The sequence below is a fragment of the Bactrocera neohumeralis genome, unplaced genomic scaffold (assembly GCF_024586455.1).
Source record: "Bactrocera neohumeralis isolate Rockhampton unplaced genomic scaffold, APGP_CSIRO_Bneo_wtdbg2-racon-allhic-juicebox.fasta_v2 cluster11, whole genome shotgun sequence".
In the NCBI taxonomy this organism is placed as follows: Eukaryota; Metazoa; Arthropoda; class Insecta; order Diptera; family Tephritidae; genus Bactrocera; species Bactrocera neohumeralis.
In genome coordinates, this window is record NW_026089624.1 from 22,046,058 (window position 1) to 22,068,602 (window position 22,545).

General features: G+C 32.4%; 1 protein-coding gene across 11 annotated transcripts in view; it reads left to right on the forward strand.

The window, feature by feature from the left end:
• The window catches only part of LOC126766105 (plasma membrane calcium-transporting ATPase 3), a 211,527-nt gene that overhangs the window by 156,373 nt on the left and 32,609 nt on the right, over nucleotides 1–22,545 (forward strand). For 5 of the 11 annotated variants that reach the window (XM_050483907.1, XM_050483905.1, XM_050483909.1 and 2 more), the window contains one exon: nucleotides 1,483–2,846. The exons of the other annotated variants lie outside the window; for them this stretch is intronic. In XM_050483907.1, the coding sequence (XP_050339864.1) occupies nucleotides 1,483–1,917 (435 nt within the window). In that variant the 3' untranslated portion in view covers nucleotides 1,918–2,846. Of the gene's footprint in view, nucleotides 1–1,482; nucleotides 2,847–22,545 lie in introns of those variants that run through there. 11 annotated transcript variants of the gene reach the window in all.

A 22,545-nucleotide genomic window follows, 5' to 3' on the forward strand; every position in this document is an offset into this window, starting at 1 on the left:
AAAAAGTCTAAAGGTGTGATATCACACGATCTTGGTGGCCAATCAACCGGGCCAAAATGTGAAATTCACTGCTTATTCTCTCGATGCGATGTGTGGGAAGTGGCGCCGTTAAACCCAAATGTCGCCGAGATCACGAGCCTCAATTTCAGGAATCAAATTGTCGGTTATCATGGCGCGTAACGGTCGCCATTGACGGTTACGTTCTCACGGGCATAATGTTTGAAGAAATATGGACCAATGATTCTAGCGGCCCACAAACCACATCAAACCGTTGTTTTTTCTGGATGAAATGGCAGTCCGTGAATCTCTTCAGGTTGTTTTTCGTCTCAAATGCGGCAATTTTGTTTGTTCACATGACTATTGAGCCAGAAATGGGCCTCATCGGTGAACACAATTTGGCTCGCAAACGTTGGATCTTCTTGGAATTCTTCAAGAGCCCATAAGCGAACCATTGGAAGATCAAGCGGCATTTAAGATATCAAAGTAAATACGCCAAGTCGTTCAGCCCGAGTTGCTGTGAACGGCGCCGAATCGACTCTCCACGGTCTTCGTGTATACTCTCAGCTACGGCTTTTATATTTTCTTAACTGCGTGCTGGACGTGGTCTATTCGGTCGAATATTATCCAATAATGAATGCTGGGTCTCAAGAAGGGTGATGGTGTTGCGAATATGTATATAACGGAAAAATATAGAAGTTACCTGCCATTTAATTGAATTTTGAAAAGTTGAAGCGCATTTGAACTCAGTTTTGAATAAGTTTTTAGACTTTGTCGTATAATCATGAAAAGTTGTTAATTTATTTATTATAATATTATTTCTACATATATACATACGTTTACTTTCATTTCATTTTAGTTGTAATTTATTGACTAGAAATTTATACTCGTATACTCTAATTGATTGCATCATTTTTTTAAATAACCTTTTTAATTATTTTGCTGAAATAGTTTATCTAAAAAATCAAATCAAATGTACATAAACATACGTATAAAACGATATGGTTATAAAAACGATTGTAGTTCCATAAATTATGAATTTAATTTTATTGCTCATTGATATGTGCGTATGTATAAATGTATGTGTATGAAAGCGATATGTTTTATAAGTACATATGTACATAAGTATGTATGTATGTAAAAATATGCATAAATATATACTAAGCCTTTAAATTTACGCAATTATACATACATATGTATATACATACATATAATGTATACTTAATATATGTATAATTCATATAAATATGATTATGTTTTATCGAGTTTAATTTTTAATGCTGTTTTTCAAATACTTACGTTTTGATGGTTTTGCTTTTGCATATTTTATTTTGCTTACCATTGTATACCAAATGATTAATTAATTTGTTATATGTATTCTCTTTTTCGTTTTATTTTTCGTTTCCGTTTTGTTCTTTTCTTCTTTTTTCGGTGTGTGTTCGTTCGTTCGTTTGTTTCTTTGTTGTCTAATTTTATTTGTTTCAGTTGCGCGTTATTCGTGCATTCCGCTCAACATTGGAAGATTTGAACGAACGCCGTTCGATGCACAGTCTGCATAGCTTGCGTAGTCCTCGAAGCACTATACCTGGACACCCGCTTTACAATTCTAACCTGCTTAATCCTAATTATGCTCCACAGCAACGCAAAACCAGCGTACAACAGCAGCCGGCACTAGCGAAAATTAACAATCAGCCTGACACCGGTATCGGTGGGCCGACGACGGCAGCCGTCTTAATATCTGATATAACCTACATCGACGAAGAGCCGCAGCTGCAGCAGCGTTTAAATATTTTAGGTCATGGGACGGTTGGTGGCGCAAGCAACGGTCGCTCGGTACAACGCTCGTCCAACGGCTTTTCCGACATGGCTCGCCAAATACACCAACAACAAAAGCAGCCGCAAACAGAGACACGAATTTAAAGTAACAAACTAATATTAAACAAAACACAACAATAATAAAAATAAATGAATTAACTAGTGCAAAAAAAAAACACAGACAGACATACAAACGTACATACATACATTAGCAAGTACTCACCACATCAACACAAATAAATGCACGAACACGACACATACGGAAAAAATGACAATCCATACATACATAAGTATGTAGATACGAATGTCATGTAAAGTTCAGCAAACGGACTTCGTACAGGCATAACTATAATCGGCTTATTTTAACACCCAATCAAACGTATGTACTTATCACTATTGCCTGTGTATATATATTTTCGTACATATGTATGTTGTATATGGCACTTTGGTCGCACTTTGTAATTGACAGCCTAATTTCAGGTTTTCAATCGGTGTATATCATGTATTTTGGACAAATCAATGATAGCCCATACATACATACATAGATATGTAGAGCAAACTGATGCAAATTTTTATATTTACCATTTGGATGCCCTTTTCCTATATACTTTTGACTTTTGTCAACAATAAAGCTTTCCTTCCTTCGCTTAATTCTATTTATAAGTTCCACATAATTGAAAAAATTCTATATACATAGATATGTACATAAGTACATATTTCTATATTTCTTCATTTAGTACTCAATGCTAGGATATTTTTTTGCTTATTCTTTTGTATAACAGCTGTATTATTTTTGATATTTGCTGACACCAAGCAAATAGACAATGCTTTCATATTGTATTCTAGGAAGAATTACCCATAAATTAACTTACTTAAAATATGCTCTTTATGCTTGCAGTATTACGTTTGTTAAAAGTCACAAACACTCCTGCAGTGACAAATGTTTCCAAAAATAAGCATAAGCGGTAATAAATAACATATACATAGTTGTTCAAGTATTCAAAAATAAATATAAAAATACACAAATATCAAAATTATTGTTTGTTTGGCTACTTTAAGTAAACGCATTTTTTAAATTGAAGCAACTATGCAAGCTCAAGCTTTCGATTATGCAGTTTTGCTCTAAAAACATGGAATTTGTAATTTATAACGACTAATAGCAATAGAGCAATATATGTACATACATATATGTATGTATGTCTAAGTATTCAGTTATAGCCTAAAACTTATATAAGTATATTACTATTAAATATTATAACTAATAGATATATATTAACAAACATATGGTACATGGCGAGCATATATGTATAGCATATAGAGAAATAATATTTCTAACACAGGTATAGAAAAAATATCTCTAGTCAGAATTTTTAGCTAAGTTTTAAAACATGTGGGGGATTTACAGCTTCGTTTAACTTGAACCATTTGGGTAAAACGTTTGCGGTTTCTTGTTCAGCATAAATTTTTCTGAAATATCTATTTTAAGTTTTGAAAAGTGAAACATTTAAAATATTAAATTTTAGTGTTTTTGATTGAAAGCGGTCATATGGGTTTCAGAGGATATTTGAACGAAAGAACTAATGTTTGGTCAAATTTTCACCATTTATTGGTTCAAAAAAATTATTGGTAATAACAAAATAAAAATTCTTCGTTCAATAACTAGATAATGTTATTTCAATGTGCAAAATATAAATAAAATTCCCTCAGAAATCGTATCCACCGGCGTATAAAAATAGAGTTTTGAGATAAACACCTTATAGTGCGAAGCGGAGCCCAAAATTTTTTAACAATCTTTTTATGATCAAATCACTGCTATCTTTTGAACAAACCGTGTCAAGTTGTGTTTTTGGTAATCTAATTTTGTTTTCATCAACTCTGTTGAGGTTTTTTCTTTTTTTACTTTTCACAGTTTTTAATTATACAAATTTGAATGGAAAGCGCTTTATCGGAACCGGTGTCAAAATTGGAAGACGAGCGTGGCACCGCCTACATTTAGGTGAAATAACATGTTTCGAGACTTGCTTGACCCATTGTTATGCCATTCCTATGTTACATTGCGAATTTGGGTAAAATGGGTAAATATATTATATGGTACTACATATGTACATATGTATAATAATTTTCGTTATTCTAACAAGTTGTATGCAAAATGTGCCGGTCTACGAGTATTAGTTATATACAACTAAAATTGTTTCAAAATATATTCTCGAGCATATCTAATAAATGCCAAAATTAATACAATCGGCCCGTACTTTTCTCTGTTCCAATGTATCCCACTAAATGATTTCTGTCTGTCCACCTGTATTGACACCGTTCAGGTTGGTCAAAATGTGTGATATTAAAATAACCGATGAATGGCGATGAATTCTGGTTGACGTTTTCCTCTTCGGTCGAGTTAACATCACATATCACACATTTTTCATTTGAAGATTTTTTAAATATAATTTGAGCTGAGGCAAAAATAAAGCAATAAAACTAAGTCTTCAGTATAAGTCAATAAGATTTGAATATAATTTATTCACGATTTCATCGAATAATGGATGTTTAATTCTTTCGCAATATTGATTACAATTTTTCGGAAAATTGTTGCCGCCACCTGAAGGAATTTCCCGGGCTTTGATTCTAGCAAGTGTATAAAATGTTGGGTTGCCCCCGATCTTAGACCCTTTTGTTTTTACTTGTTTCAAACTGGTTTAGCGGTTTCACTCAAACGCGCGGAATATCGTTCGTGCGAATTACGAGGGTCCGTAGTTCAGGAAATTATTTAAAAATCGCAGGGGCCTATTTAGAAGTTGTGAAAAGCATTAGATTTATTTATTTCGTAAAAAATTATACTAGGAGGGCGTTACGTCAATTTAAAGCTGTCTTCAAGTTTAGCGTTTATTCACAGGAATTATAAAGTATATTTAAACAGAGATCTATTTTACTAATGTACTTAATGAGTTTAAAAATATATTACACTGCTTATATATTATATTATATTTTGAATAATAACAGCGTATATACCTTTTAACGACCTTTTGGACTGAATTTGGAAATATATTACGAATTATTAATAAAGTTTGACTACAGTATGTATACGAGTGCATCATCCAACAATATTGCGAAACGATGGGTTGTATAATTTTGCGTAATAAAATTTACTTAACTATTATTTCGCAATAAGCTTTTTTTCGACAGCCAAGAGTTTAATTATAAACAACAGCTTAATTTTCACTGAAAGGTTAAACATCATTCAAATATATAGAAAAGTGTTTATAAGGACATTTTTTGCCAAAGTCCGCCTTTGTCAGACTTCACACTTAGATATTTTTAGCAAATACGCATACATATGTAAATGTTTTTAGCAAGAAAATAATTTTATTTTATTATTATTTCTTTTGTTTTCTCTATAAATTGGTCGTTAACGATTTTTGCACTGAAAACGACTTCTTAAGATACGAAAACACACTTGACCTTAGTATCGCCTTTTCGAAAAGAAGTAATTTATTAGATTTTATTCTAGAATCCTCACCGATTTTTAAAATATTATCACACAAATCAGTATCGAAATACCATATTATTGTACGTTATTTCGTAATAACATCAGACTTGCTTAGTATAACAACAAATTTGCTTTAGTAACTTAACATAATGATATGTTTAATTAAAGTTTTTTGAATTTATCTGTATCTGTAAGAAAGAGATTTTAAAGCCCAATAAGTCATAAATATATATTTTATTTACACGCTGTGGAATCTGTCAAACGCCGACAACTTGATAATTAATTACCTCTTAGGGTTAAAAAGAAACCTCTACCGCATGGCCATCTTCTTTATGAAAAAAAAATAAAACTCCACTAATATACGTTTATTTTGAATCCTTTTACATATATTTGTAGAACAAAATATTTTACAATGCATATTTTACCAGAAAATAAAAGCCGCCATATATGGCTCTCTATGCATAAAAAGTTGCTTGGAGTGTATTACTTTTACTCAGTGTGGAAGCGTGTGAAACAGTTTCGTTTGTCATTGTAGCACAAGAATACATTACATTTCTCACAAAAAGTATACGAACGAAATGAACGGGAAGATGTTCGCTCACTGCAAGTTTGAAATTAAATTACGGCATAAATTCCCCTGACTTACGGCGCCACAAGATCCAAGAATTTACAAGGCACATATCAATCATGTGAAAAAAAACTTTTTGTACCAAACCTTAGTGCGTAAATGAATTCTATAAAGACCAAGTAGTGAATCAAGCAAGTCTACGCCGCCCATATAATTATTGTAAACGTCGACAGACTGGTGAATGAATTTCAATATACTTTTTCTCTTTTTTACTAAAACGCGTCTTTGTGGATATAGGTTGGCTTCCAACGAAAGTTGAAAGAATATTTACTACCTTATTGTCAAACCAAGAAACGAGGCCAAGTTTGACCCCGTCAATTTTAGTTACTTCTCCACCATGCTGCCTCTTCCCAACTTTTTCAATTCCCTTTCCGCCGGCATCTTACAGTTAGGGACTCGATTAATTCTTACCGTACCCAAAGGCAATAAACCACTTTTCATGAGATGCACTTGGAGGCCGGGGTTGGTAAACCTGTTGTCAAAAAAAATTTTGTAATTTTGATATCTCGGTACAGTGACTGCTAGCCTTGTAACATTTCCGCTGATTCCCAGATTCGGTGATCCCTCTGGATGTTTATCACTTTGTGCTCCAGCAAATATATCAAAATCGTAGCTAAATCCTGAAACTCCACTTAAAACAAAATTCTTGAAACCCCATTTGTGCGGTTTGGCCGGAATATATTGTTTTAGATGATGTCGGCACTTTGTGGGAATTATTTGCTCATCCACAACCAGTTGCTCCTCTTTTGGTATGAGCAGTACCTTTTCACGGATTTTATTTAGAAGTGGTCGAACTTTGAACAGCTTGTCAAATCCATCTTCACCTGGCGATTTCATATCCTCATTGTTGTTGAAATGCAAAAAAGCGTTTAATGTTTTCCCATCTATTGCAAGTCATGATGGTGCGTACAAATTCTTGGCCAACTGTAGTATCCCAATAATGCCTCGACGATGGTAATTTCATCAAAGACATGTATAAGACTATGCCTGAAAACAAATTTGCACTAACTTTCTCCACAGTGTTTACGCTGAACTCACCTATAAATTGCTCTATTTCGCTCTTAGTAATATTTGCCGGCTTATTTATGTCTTTTTGCAGCGAAAGTATGTTCGATTGTTCATCTATAAAGTTTATCAAATTTTCGTCAAAGAAAAATTGAAAGAACTCCGCTGGCGTCTCTAATTCATCGATAAAACTTGGAAGCTCCATGTCTCCTCGAAATGGAAAGTTTTCACTTAAATACGGGGCAAGTTATTTTCTTTCCAGTTTGGTGGTTTCGATTTTTTAGCGCGTTTTGCGTTTGAGCTACTAGGCTCGTCATATATGTCTTCGGAACTGCTTTCATCGGTCTCTGATATACTTATATACATCTTCCTGGCCAGAAACTTGTGCTCCAACAACTTCTTCATTTGATTCGGATATATATTCATCGTCGCTTTGAAGTCCATTATCGACTACATTTACATATCTTAAATTTCCATAAAAAGATTTTGCATCCATTTCTGAAAAAATTTTACTAAAATGCATGAAAGGCAAAATAGAATGTACTGCATGAAAGGCCACATATGGCTTCGTCAGTTTTTGCAAAAATAGTGTGTACTGCATGAAAGGCCGATTTTGCACAAAAGCGTGTCTATAGTACTTTCCTTCCAATCGGTTTGTATTTTTATTGTGTGAACACTATGTTTTTCCTTCGAATAATAATTTTTTCTCCGAGAAAATTCCTAATTTTTATGATAAAAATTTTGTCCAAAACACCGCGAAATACACTTAGCGTTACTCATGTGAGACACCTTCACAAAATAAACGAAAAAAACAAGCAAAACCTATCAAAATCAAACAGTATCTGAAATATCAACAAAGAATTGTCCAAAGAAAACTACCGTTACAAATTTGTTCCGCTACATCACTTTGCTAGTGCAAAGCCAAATGCAACAAATCCCAAAACCATATATGGCGTTGTATGCGGTAGAGGGTTAAGAATCTATTGCGAGTGTAGTTTCCGCCATTTTAAAGTTTATGTACAAAATCTGCGCAATACAACAAGTTTTTTGTCTACGTTTTCAAGTGGCGAAGCAAAATCTTATGGCAAAGATAAATCTTGTTATAGTATCTAAAGCAAGTATTTTCGGTAATGCAAACTGCGCAGAATACATGATGCAACCAGTTCGAAAAAGCAACATCACTGCTGTAGCTGTTGCTTACTTGTAACATTTGAAAAGTAGTTGAAAAAAAATTATACATTACTAAATGTGATAGCTAAAATAATATTGTAAGTTATTTACTGTTTTATTATATTTGTGGATTGTTTTAGATTTTATAAGATGTAGTAGAAAGAGTTTGCGTCAAGAGCACTAAAGCTATCACTTTGTGAATAATACGTTTGACTTTAAAGCTATTCAAAATTAATAAATTTTTGTTATTTTAGTAGATTCATTCTCGTTTTGTACCTTTCTAATAGAAATCAGTCATATCCGCTACTTAACTCGTCAGTGAGATTATTATTAATAAAATATTCAGGGGTGATGTGGAATCCAAGACAGAATTGCTTAGCTGTCAGAATTGCAAACCAATTCTGATATTTAATGGTGTCACAGAATCTATTTGGATTTTCGTCTTTTCGAACATACGCAAAACCAATATTCGAATCAGCTGTTTACTAATGTGACGAAACTTGCAAATGAATACATTTGGAAGCAATCCTATTAAAGTTTGTAATGAGTTCCAAATTAAAGAAAGATTTTAAGCTATGACATTTATTGAATGAATAAGTCGCATTTGGGTGTTAAATTACGTTTTGTAAATCTAATATCTTTAAATATCGGGATTTTTTTTTCAAAAACTCAATAACTAAGACATTTCGTGTTTTTAACTTATGTTTTTCCCCTATAGAAATAAAGATAAATTAATTCGTAATAATAAAATGACTTGATTTCTTAACTTACATTTCAAATCTGTGAGCGACTATCTTCTTGCTTTGTTTCTGATAGCAAAACCTATAAAATTGGTTTCCGTGACACTCAAAACCGATGCAAATTCTGTTTCGAATATCAAACCAATAATACATTATATGACTTTATGACACCTACTACTTTTTTTGATCGGTTTCAATTCTGATTCCGACAACTATCAGATTCTACAACACCGCTGATTACATATTTTTATGTTTGCGAATGCAAATTTTCAAATGTGCAGTATCTTGCAAGGGCATCGCCAATATAAAATCAGAAGTGTAAATTGCGCAGGTTTGTCATTACCGAAAAAAGCTACTCTTTTATGTAGCAAGTGTTTTTTGTCACTCCCGGTTGTATGTATTGTTGTTGAGTGAGAGAAAAACCAGCGTTCCTTTCAATTTATTTTTACGAGATAGAACTGTATTTCAAAATTTCTTGAATTATTGCTATGCTATAGATACCGCTCTTACTTTGACGGGACCCGTAGCAGAGCCATAGCAGAACAATGTAAAACTATGTGCCAGGAATAAAGGGATGTTAAACTTATTCCAGTGTGAGAGCGCCTCAAAATTAGCGTTTTTTTATAACATTTTCCATTATGGCCAGATTGAACAAATTACAAATTTTGGGCATTTATCAACCCAATGCCCAACATTTAGTAGGAATAAAAATTACTAAATACTGGTTATTTATTATATGGAGAAACTATTTACATCTTTTTAAAGAATATTATAACAACTTAGTTTTGTCCTTTTAATACCCAATAATAGGATTTAAGCTTGTTAGCTCTCAATCATTAAATGTTTTTAATCATTTTCCATTGAAAATAAAACTATGATGCTTCAAATTACAAAACGTTTCATCAAATACCTTTAAATTTCATAAATTTATTTAATTTTCATTGTTTTACATTTTTTATAAGTGGTCTTGAACGATGCAACAAATCCCTTCGTTTATATAGTTTTTTGGTAAGATTTCAATCTGGCCATCGCTTGTTTCCAATTGCTAAACGTCAAAACCACCTGAACTCGATCAACTGTCAAAGTTTAGGTGGTTTAGACGTTTAGCAATTGTTCTCTTACTTCCAGTGAGAGAGGAGTTAAACATCTCTTTATCTCTGGTATGTGCTCTGCTTTGCTCGGAGTTTTGTAAGGTAAAAAACTATAGCTGTAGCAAAAGCCAAAAATTAAGAGCGGTGCCCTGCTCTGGCGTAGCAAAAAATTGAGTGCGGTATGAGAGCAGAGCTAATTAAACTTTTTATGTGCTACAGCTACACATGCGAGAGCTCCCAAAAGTTCTATGTTACGGGAGTAGCGTAGTTTTTCAAACGCTGATTTCGGTATTATACACAAATAGCCGATTACAAACACTCGTGGGCACGCAAACTTTACCACTATACTTTCTTAAATTTTTTTTTGGTCTTTTTCGTTCGTTTTGAATTTTTTTCAATTTGGCTTTTTTATATTTTTAATAAGAGTAAGTACTAATTAAGTTCAATGAGTAAAACACAAACTAGGGTTTCTGTGTTAATACAAAAGCGGCCGATTTTATTGTTTTTAAACTAAACTTCGTGTTTCAACTAAAAATAAAATAAAATAAAACATTAATTTTAAATACAGTGTAAATGAAATTAAATTAAAAAAATAAAAAATATAATTTTTTCATCGCATGTCAGTCTCTTACATTTCGAGCTCATTTTGAAAAGCTCACTAATTTTGAAATGAATTTGTCTATAGCTGAATGTGTTTTGTTTTTAATTTTTAATATTTTTGATAAATAACATGTCATTTACTTATTTCTAAATAAAAAATTTCTCTACCGCAAAAAGTACCGCTATAAAGTGATGTCAAATATGCACAACACTGTGGCCACGAGTGCACAGTTTTATTATGATAAAGTTACCATAAGTCTAAATAAAACTTATGCGACTAAAAATTCTTTATTTTTTCAATTCAATATTTGACAACGAAGTTCACCGTAAAATTTTTTTACATTATTGAATACACGACAAATGATTGGTCGATAATTTATACGATCTTAATTAATTTTCAGCTTGTAGATATCCTTTGGTACATAGTAACACCGCAGAAAATGGTGGGTGCATATACAAATACATATGTACACATGAAAAGAGTATTGCCTGACCAACAACACTCCTAGATTACATAAATTACAGATACGATGACGTTTTTGACTTAAGTTTTGACAATTCCATATTAACAAGCAAGAATTAGGAATTATATACTTGTGTTTATGTTTAAAGCAAGAGACGTACATATGGATATGGAAAAGAAAAGAAATATCAAAGAAATTTATTTTAAGATTTTGTATACATATTTTGTAAATATGTATTTTTTCAACCGTATTAAGTTATTTACTGCTGATTTTCTATAATAGCTGTATTCGATTCAGCATGTTTTGGTGAATATTGCGCAATTGGCTATTTTTTTCCTGGTAGACGAGTCAAAAACAGTTTTAGTAACCCTTAAATTTTGTTTCCTATAAACAATTTAACTGATTTTAAGCCTTAAATTTATAAAATAAAAAAGCTTTGCATTTTCGTTTTTGACAATAATTTTTCAGTTGAGCCATTCACCATAGTAAAACTGATATACAACATGCAAAGCAAAACAGTTTGACACTTTAATGAGATATCCACATAATTTCTTGTACGAATTCAACTGGATAACTTTGGTGTTTCTTTTACACGTAACTTTTTTGACAAGAGAGTAACGTTCAAAGATAACTAGCGAAGAAATGGTGAATCAAAGAAGGCATATGCTTACTAGGAGTTATTATTAAAGTTTTGGTTTTGTTCTTTTTAGAAAACTTTTTTTCTGTTTTTATATACAAAGTTGTTTTATACATACATATATACTTTCCCTTATTTACTTACTTCCCTTATTTACTATATCTAAAATTGATACAATATCTAATGCACTTATAAAATTAATATATATCTGATATAAATCTATTTTTCATTATCAATTCATAAAACACACATATACGTACATACACATATGTATGTACATTTGTTTCGCTTTTTGTTTGTGTTTTTACTTTTTACTTAAGCCGTAAAATTGTCTGGTTAGCGGTCATCTGTCAGTTAAGTTCGGGTAAAAAAAAGGTTACCGAAAGAATGAGTCTTGGTTAAGTTAACCAGAATTTAATTGGCAGATGGCTACTAATAAGACAATATGCGATTTAAGAATTATTATGGTTGTGTTTGGGTACGCTATATCGTGTGTATTTATTGGAAGTGGCAGCATATAAACTGTTAAAAGTTACCTAAAGATCAGTCCCTAAACAAATACATATTTTGCTGAATTTCCAAAGCAATATTGAGACTTTTGTCTTCAAATAAAAAAACAAAAGAATTATAAACAAAACTATCATATCAGTTCCCTAAAAATTGGCCATTTAGTTAGAATTTAGAATTTAATGTATTAAACATACGACTAAGTTGGTATATTGATTTAGTGTAACATGTTCGGTGTGACGAATATTTGTCTTCTTAAGCCAATAATAACATTTTGCCAAACAGTTTATAATTTACTCAGGTTTGTACGCGGTAAATGTTCTTAATAGTTTCGTAAAATTAAATGTACTGTTATTTTCCGTTGCATTTTTTCATAATAACCTTCTTGGGCTGCTTCCTAACATGTGTACATTACTTAGTTATATGCAACTGCATTTTAAAGGACAAATACAATCTTGAATAAGGTAGGTGCAATTGACTAAAAATAAAACATTACATTTTTGCTATAATATTGGCTATGTTCGTAAATGCATCATGACTTGCAGCATAAGCAACAGTAGCAACACTGCAAGTTTGACGTTTGATACTTTTTATAAAATTTTTGACACTTTGCAGATACATTTGTTTGCATTTTTGAACGCGTATAATACTAAAATGGAAGTTTTGCTGAATCTAACACTAGACGAAATTTGTGAGCAAAGAAATGATAAATTTTCTTTAAATTTAAGAAAAAGAAGGGTATTGAAGTCAAAAAGAAAAATTTGTAGGTACAAATGTTTGTCTTTTAAAATACAAAGTATTTATAGAACAAACTTTCGGGATTTTTAAGAAACAGTTTAAAATTTTAAATTATATTGAAGCTTCGAGCATTAAAGCCACATATAATGTAATACTCGCTTGCGCTATCTTACACAATTTTATCATAAATAAGGGAAGTTATTCTGAACATATTAACGATACAATAACACATGCCGATATGGAAACCAACAATGAAATCGAAGGAATTCAAGATGCCCCCATTCGCCGTGTTGATTCAGATGATATCAATGGTATCGATAGAAGAAACTATTTTACCACTCTGTTTTCATCAAAAAAAATTTACTTTACCTCACCTTCCTTTATTTGAATAATTTTTTTATTACTTTTTCTGATGAACTTCGTTTAAATTTTTATTGTTTTCATTTACATTTTTAACTTCGGTCACAACTTTCTTCCACAATACATTTTTTTTCCTTCTACCCGATTTAAACTCGTCCTTCATATTCAACCGTACTCTCAGCAATAACTGTGTCTCCGCATTACTGAGATTTTCACTAAAAATTTAAAAATAATAATTTATACAATTATTATTAACATAATTTAACTAAATTTCAATACAAAAATTAAAATAAACAGTTTTGCACTTACTTTTCGTCAGACATCGTAGTTAAATGCAGTAAACAATTTTTTGATAGAAATTATGAGTGACAGCTGATAGAAGTGTTGTCTTTTTGAACGCTTGATTATTGCAGTGCTGCAATATTGGCATTTCTGAACGTTCTGTTTGTTATGCAATCGTCATGATGCGCGTCATGATGCATTTACGAACATAGCCATTATTATGAATATACTATTTAATGCATTGTCAAGCTGGTAATTGTAGCTTAAAAAAAGGAGATTGTGGGGAAAACGTAAAATGTGAACATTCGGTTCAAATGAATTTGAAGGTGCAATGTCAGAGCGTCATAAAGTTAGCGTTTTGTATAACATTTTGCATTGTAGTCAGATCAAACAAAATACTAGTTTTCGGGGATTTAAATTAAAAGCCAACATTTATAACGTAATTAAAAGTTATTATAGGTTAGTCATGATTATATGAAGAAACTATTTAAGCACTTTTTTCTATTGTATGGTATATTAAAACAACTTACTTTTTACCTTTCTTTTTTTAATAAAGTGATTTAAACTTGCTAGCTCTCTTTTAAAAAATTATTTTTTATCAATTCAATTGAAAATTAATACTAAGTTACGGTTTTACATTTTTATTAGTGATCATGAACGGCGGCAACAAATCCCTCCGTTCACTTTTATTTTTCTCTCGAGGTGTTTGATTTTGGTTGCATCTGTAATATTGAATATGAATTAGTTTTCTGCAGCAGATACCTACAGTTATCATCATTTTGACTCTGACTGGTCCATTTAACCCTAGAAAGTTAACGCTATTTTATATCACTGAAAAGATAACGATACGTATTATTTTTTAAGAATTAAAGAATGTGAAAGACTAAATTATATTAAAACTATTCATTTTCTGACTGAGATCCTTTATTTCAATAATTTTCAGTCTTACGAGGTACACTTAAATAAATAATGATCGACTGATCAAACTACGCTTTTGAATTTGCTCCGAATACTAATGAAAGTCTGACAGCGTAAAAATTATTACGTCATTTAGACATACATTATCTTACTAGGGTTAAACTACACAAACCGTTTTTTTATTCATGCGAAATTTGATTTTCATATGTCAAATTATGTGTTACCATTTACGAGCTAACCGACATGCACTTCAACGTAGTATTCAACTGGGCGAATGGAAGCGGCTCACTCGTCAACCCAAGTAAAACTGTTTTATATGAGGCGTGTTTGTAGTCTGATTTCGCCCATAATTTCACAAAAAAGTGAGCGGCGTCACACCCATCGTCCAATTTGTACCCCGGCTCCCATATAGCCTTATCAGCCAGTCCCTTGCTACTGCAATCGGCTGTGCTGAATTAGAGCTTTATATCTTATTGCAGTGCTTAGTTGTGGCACCTTATAAGTTTTCGGTAAATGGTTTGTGAGCGTAGCAGAGGACCAATTACGCCCATCTACGAACTCGAAAGGTTACTAAGGAACCCACATACCAAGTTTCATCAAAATATCTTAATTTTTACTTAAGTTATAACGGACGGACAGTCACCCGAATTTCAACTTCTGTCGTCATCCTAATCATTTATACATACATATATGTATATATATATATGTAGGATTCCACCCACAATTCACAAAAATGAGATCAAAAATGTATTTAATGTTCATTGAGTTTAATTAGAAATTTGTTAAACGAATACAATATAATGAAATGGATGATTTGAAAAAAGTGATGGTTTTAAAATGAATTTATAAAAGTTTATAATTAAAAAATACTGCAGACACCAAAATTTCGTAACTCGTTTTCGGCTTCTCAAACGCGACTCGACTCTGTAATTTTGTTATGGACACTTTGCTGATGCTGCTCGTAGTTGCCAGATTTCTTGTTCGCATTAAGCTATTATAGGGTTTTTTTTGTCCCCACAACTCAGCCTTCCTGCTTCGCTTTCGTCCTCGAATGCGCTGCTATCTCCAAAGTTTGACCAAGGTTTCATAAACTCCGCACATGTTGTTGTTTGCTTTGGCCCCTCACAGAGACCTGTTTTCTTAACGTCATAGGTATTGTTGGCTTCGACCTTAATGATTTGATAAGGACCCAGATATTTTGGCTTCAGCTTTAGGCCTCCGCCCAACTGCGTTCGCTTTATCGCAACCGCATCTCCTATGTGGTACTTTTTTGCTTGTTTTCGTCGCAAGTTATACGTTTTTCGATTTTCTTCTTGCAACTTTAGCAACTGTTCTTTGGCACAACGCCGATTTTCAGCTCTCTCACATTCGAACTGCTTTTGTATTTCTTCGTCGATTACCGTCGATGGCTTACCAAACGTCGTACTTTGAACTCGTAGTCGCGATATGACTTCTTAGCCCGATGTCGTCTTCGTAGGATACAACCAGCAAAATTTCGTGAATGCGTCAATAACAGCGAATATGTGCTTATATTGCTTACTCGTTGATTCGAGAGGGCCCAAGAAATCTACATGATATGTCTGGAGTGGAGCGTCGCCTTTTTGCAGAGGATGCAGTTCACCTTCCTGCTTTCCTGGTTTTCGATTTGATATGATGCAAGGTATGCAACTCTCAATATACGTTTTTATTTTTTCGTCGACTTTTGGAATAAAGTATTCTGCATTAATAAGTTCTTTAGTTTTTCACACGGCAAAATGACCTTTTTCGTGCGCACGTCGAATAACCTCTTTATACATGCTTTTTGGTACTACTATTAATTCAGCATCCTTAACCAGCTTAAAGAGAATTTTGCCTTTCATGAAATAATTATCGTGGGTAATCTTCCGTTAACAATATCTATAGTTGCTTTAACTTCGCAGTCTTGCTTTTGTGCACGTCGTAAAGCATTCAAAAACCCATCGTCGACTATAGTTAATACTGAATACCGGCTGAGAGCGTCAACATGTTTCATCATTGAGCCAGGGCGATGTTCTATTGCATAGTCGTAGAATCTATCGCGCCACCCTTGTACAAAGGTCTTTTATATCTAACGTTTTAGTAAAGGCGTTACAATCAGTAACTAACTTAAAGCTTCTATCACCGCTAATATCTCGAGTTCGTAGCTGCTATACTTTCGTTCGGCATCGGTAGTTTTCCTGCTCATGTAGTATACAGGATGTAGGTGACCATCATCGGGTGACTTTTGCAGCAACACTGCCCCGTAACCGTCAATGGAAGCATCGGTGTGTACTTCCGTTTCGAAGTTCGGATTGAAAATACTTAAAACTGGATTTTGGCTAAGTAATTTTTTTTAAGTTTCAAATGCAACAACCTGTACTTTGCCTATTTCAAATTTTTTATTTTGCTTTACAAGGTCACTTAAAAGCTTTGCAACTAATGAAAAGTTAGGAATAAATTTCCCGAAATAACCAGCAAGGCCCAAAAAACTCTGCACTTGCTTGATAGTCTTTGGCATTTTGTATTTTTTTAAAGTGTCAACTTTGTTCGGCGATGGTGAAATCTTTTGATTTTCAATTATATAGCCAAGAAACTCTACTTTTTGTTTAAGGAAATTACACTTTTTCAAATTAATTTCAAGTCCATAGTCTTTGCATATATTAATTACCTCAATTAAATTATTTAGAGCTTCTTTCTCATCACCACCAGGCACTATTATATCGTCTATATAAGGCAATGCAATGCCTCTACGCGTTACTTCTCGAAATATGGCATTAATGTATTTTTGAAAGACACTCGGCGAATTGGATAATCCAAACGGAACTTTGCAAAATTGATACTGTCCATTATGAGTAATGAATGAGGTATACTTTTTACTAGCTAAATTTTCGCATTTTGTAACCGATCAAGCTGATTTTCGATCAGTGGTAATGGAAACCGATCTTTCACGATAACTTTGTTTATTTTTCTAAAATCAACACATAACCTTGGCGAACCGTCGCGTTTTTTTACTAGCACAATTGGACTGCAAAACTCAGAATTTGAATGTTCAATTACTCCGTCTTTTAACCATTGTTCGATTATTTCGTCTACTTTATATCTTTCTGCTAACGGAAGTCTACGCGGCATTGAATAAATTGGAGTTTCATCTTTTAAAATTATATTCATTATAATGTTTGGAGACTTGCTCTTAATTGGTTATAGTTGCCAATCAAATCGCGAATTGTATTTTGCGCGTCAATACTAGCATTTTCGTCAATATTTAACGATTCATCATTTGAAATATCAATTTTCAACAGTTTAACTTCGTCTTCACATACGTCTTTTTAAATTTTTTTAAATGACAGTAAATGAGCACTTATTGTAATTGTTGCTTTCGCACAGAAGTCTTCGCCTAGCAATATGTCAACGTCCAAATATTTATCAGGAACCACCATAAAATTTAGACTATGTTTTTCGTTATCAATTGATATTTCATGCTTCACTGAACCCATTGGCTTTATTTTGTTTTCGCCATTGCTATCACCAAAACCAACTAGACACACATTAACACTTTGAAGTGTGGGCTTACCTATGCTCATATAAACTTTGTTTATAATTATATTAAATTTACTTCGTGTGTCAAAAAGTGCTTCAAAATTGTACTTGCCTACTTCCACTTTTTTATGCATCACACTTTCACGAAAAATCCTTGTGTTTACTTGTTTAAAATTATCAGTTTTAGATTTAGGACAATTTTTCCCAATGTGACCAAATTCATTACATTTAAAGCATTTAGTACCTTTTTCTTTGTTTTTACATTCTACACTTTTATGCCCTTTTACCCCGCAATTAAAACATCTGACTTCTTTCTTTTCAGCATCAACACTATCGACAATCTTTTTCTGTTTGTATACCCCTCTTTGCTCAACTTCTTGCTTGACATTACTTCGCATTTTTTCATAACACTTGAGCTTTTCTTTGAATTGTTTTATATTTTCTGTACCGTACAATATTGCTTTATTTACACTCAAATTTCGAATTCCGTCGATAACATTAGATATTAGCGAGCTTTCGTCGATATTTGTACGGGAAGCTAGTTCCTTCATTTGTAGAAAATATTCGTGCACACTTTCTTTTTCTTTCATTTTCCTATCAGTCAAATGTTTATGAACTTCTGCACTGTTGACTGTTGATTCAAATTCTTCACTCAGTGCTTTTTTTAGCCTACCCCACGTATTTAAACCCCTCTCACTATTTATAAAAGTTTTTGCTAAACGTTTCATTGACTTCTTTGCATAAATAAGCTTTTGAAAATCATCCCACTGCATGAGTGCTGCTACTTCTTCGAATTCGTTTATCCAATTTTGTATTGGAAATTTTTCGCTACCATCATACGGCCTTATTGTGTCTTCAATGTCACGAAAGCTTACTGCAAACCTTGGCTGTTGCACATACACTTGTCTTACTCCTTCTTGTGCGTTATTGCTACCGCTGACCACGTTGGCCTCGCAACAACTTTCAACGCCTTCGTCTTTGCTTTTATTGCTCTTATTTTCATCTTCGTCATCGTTTTTTTCATCCCATCTTCGCTTTCGTCGTCTTCTTCGTTATCGTCGTTTTCGTTATCATCGTCGTCCTTGTGTGCGGCAAGTAAATTTCCCTTTCGAAGATTTTGAAAAATGTGATCGACTATATTGTCGGATTTATAATTTAAGCAGAGCACACCGCAAATGGAAGCGAGATCGACTTCTGCTACATTTTGTTTAATGTACGCAAGTTTTTGTGTGTACGCGCCGCACAGTGAGACAACGCCGGCATTAAATACAAGGAGTCATTGTAGAGCTCTGAAATTTTGCACAGGTTATTTTTGAGACAATTCCAGTTTAAAAAAAAAAAAATAAGAAAATTCGCCCACTTTTACGCCCACCTGTCATACAGTCGAAATTTGTAAAATGCCGTATTGTCCGTAATACTTTAGGTGTAACTTTCAATTTTGGTATACTTGAATGTTATATAGTTACAAACATTATTTGAAATAAAAATTGAACTTTGGCCCACTTTTAACCCCATCACCCATACTACCTCAACATAAAAAGTGCCATATTTTCTAAAATATATTAAATACAACCTTCAAATTCTAATTACTCTAATTTATATCATTTAAAATGTTTCATGCAAAAATTACAATAACACGCTCACTAAAACGCCCACCTCCCATTGAAATGCAATAAAATAAAACAATATTTTTTTTTCATTCAATCAATTTTTTAACATCATCATGGTATTTAATTTTTTCAATTTGTTTCTCATTCTAAATGAATTAATATAAGGATCTGATTATATTTGCAAATAGTGCATTACATCTTAATTCGTAGAAAAACGTGAATTTTTACGAGAATGGAATAGCCTACAGTTTCTATACTCCTTATTCATTGCTTCTTGCGCTTCTTCGGATAACATTCCTGTAGCAAAAAAAAAAGTACACGAGTACACAAAATGTACATATGTTTGAGCAAAACAAAAACTGGTTTGGCTCAGCGGATGAAAAAAATGCCCAAAAACCAACAACAACCAAAAATTATGCTCACAATATTAGGCTGCTTATGAGCTTTGGACAACAAAAATAATTATAATGCAAGAGACTATTTTCTATTTTCCTGCCTGGCGACAAGCGGCACTACAATATAACAATTAAACCACATTAGAAAGTGATCATAACACAACTTAGATAAGAACAATGTTTTGCACTATCACAATTTAAATTAAAAATTATGCAACTATCTAACCCAAAGTCAATGACCTTCAACAAAATTATCTATCAAATTAATAACGTAAATTTATGTAAACAAGAATATTTTTATTAAAACATAAATGATCTTTAAAGCATAATTCTGAATAACTAACAAAAAACAAATGTAATTTATTTCTATTCTCTTGCACAATAAGAGAATAGTAAACAATTAAAAAAAATAAAAGTAAAAAGTTGTAAACATGCTATTGAATGCTAACATACGTATAGCGACAGAATGTGCGCGTTACGTACTTTTTGTAGTTTTTTGTATGTTTAATGTGCTTTTGCAAACTTTTGCTATATGTCCTCTACTTTAAATTAAAGCTGAGATTTCAAACTTTCATTTGGTATAAGTCTGCACCTAGGGCGAGGGGCTGCTCTATATTTCCTAGGCCATTGAAAATGCAAAATATTCAATTTTTGCACCACAGTTTTGTTGTTAAGAAAAAAAAAATTGTGTTTTTTTTTTAAATTTATTTTTTCATTTACTCATTCTACAATAACTAAATTAATTAAAAAAATACTTGAAAGTTGCATTTATTATGTATTTTTATTTTAATAAGCTTTTGATTATTACATATTGAACTAACATATTTCAAGCGCGTTGGCATACCTCAACTTTGACTTTCTCTAGACCAAAAAGTAATGAAGTTATGAGGCTGAAATTTCAGGGAATTGTTACTCATAAATCTGTTAATATACTGTGAAAATTTCATCCAAATTGGACGACACGTCAAAAACCATTTTTTGCCGCGGTTACTATTGGGCTGTCTCACTGTGCGCCGTCGCACTCATCAAAAATGAACCCTTCAAACTCACGCAAGCGCTGTCGATTCTTTCTATCACCTTCACATTCGAATATATATTTATGTAAAGCTAATATACATTCTTTTCGGCTTTTGCGTAGATTTTCGCGAACATTCACGAAGTCACTTAGCTTAGACATTTTTGTAGTTTTGTCGCGTCTGATTTCAAAATATAACGTCGTTTCGTGGTACTATGCCAATTTTTGTATCAGCCGTCGCTTGCTTTATTTATTGTAATATCTGCTACTTTCTTTCAATACTTTCGCATTGTTAGCATAATTGATTCATGATTCACATGCACTTCTAACACTCTAGTCTCATGGTTGAGCCCCCATATTTTGTAGGATTCCACCCACAAGTCACAAAAATGAGTTCAAAAATGTATTTAATGTTCATTGAGTTTAATTAGAAATTTGTTAAACGAATACAATATAATGAAATGGATGATTTGAAAAAAGTGATGGTTTTAAAGTGAATTTATAAAAGTTTATAATTAAAAAATACTGCAGACACCAAAATTTCGTAACTCGTCTTCTGCTTCTCAAACGCGACTCGACTCTGTAATTTTGTTATGGACACTTTGCTGATGCTGCTCGTAGTTGCCAGATTTCTTGTTCGCATTAAGCTATTATAGGGTTTCCCTGTCCGCACATATATATATATATAAATACCTTGTTTTTTCAACTGATATATATATATATAAATATATATATATATATCAGTTGAAAAAACAAGGTTTCCTCAGAATGACACACCCTAATATACATATATATATATATATATATATATTAATCGATTATTTTACGTGAAAACTCGATTTTCGAGTAGAATCGGAATCGAGTTTACCATCCCTACTGGCAGCCATCGCGTGCACATATAATAACCTCCGCACAATAACCACCACAAAAAAAAATGATTTTTTTCCATGTAATTTATATGGAAAACAGAAAATTTGAAACAGGCACCTCTTAATATTAATATTAAGAGCTCATCTTTTGAGTGACTTTCTTTTTCACATTTTCGAAAGTTTTTAGCCTGTTTTTCGGTTGAAAAAAAAGGTTGACTCAGAATGACACACCCTAATGTATATATATATATATATATATATATATGTTAGAGTGATTCAAAAAAAATTTTTTTTTTTCGTTTCGTACTTGGAAAAATAGGTTCTTAGACACCTCTAAGAAAGCCTCTCCAAACATGAGTTTTTAATTGTAACGGGAAGGTCCTCCTACATACAGTTTTCTATTTTTTCTTATTATCAGATTGAAAAATTTATATCTCGCTTCCAACTACTTGAAAAAATATCTTGTTCCTTGGATTTTGTAGGAAATTGAATGCTCTACAAAAAAGGTCTATTATGATTTTTTCGTAAACCCAACCGTTTAAAAAAATAAAAAAAAAAACTCATGTTTGGAGAGGCTTCCTTAGAGGTGACTAGGAACCTATTTTTCCGAGTACGAAACGAAAAAAAAAAAATTTGTTTTTGAATCACTCTAATATATATACATTATTATATGTATATGTATGTAC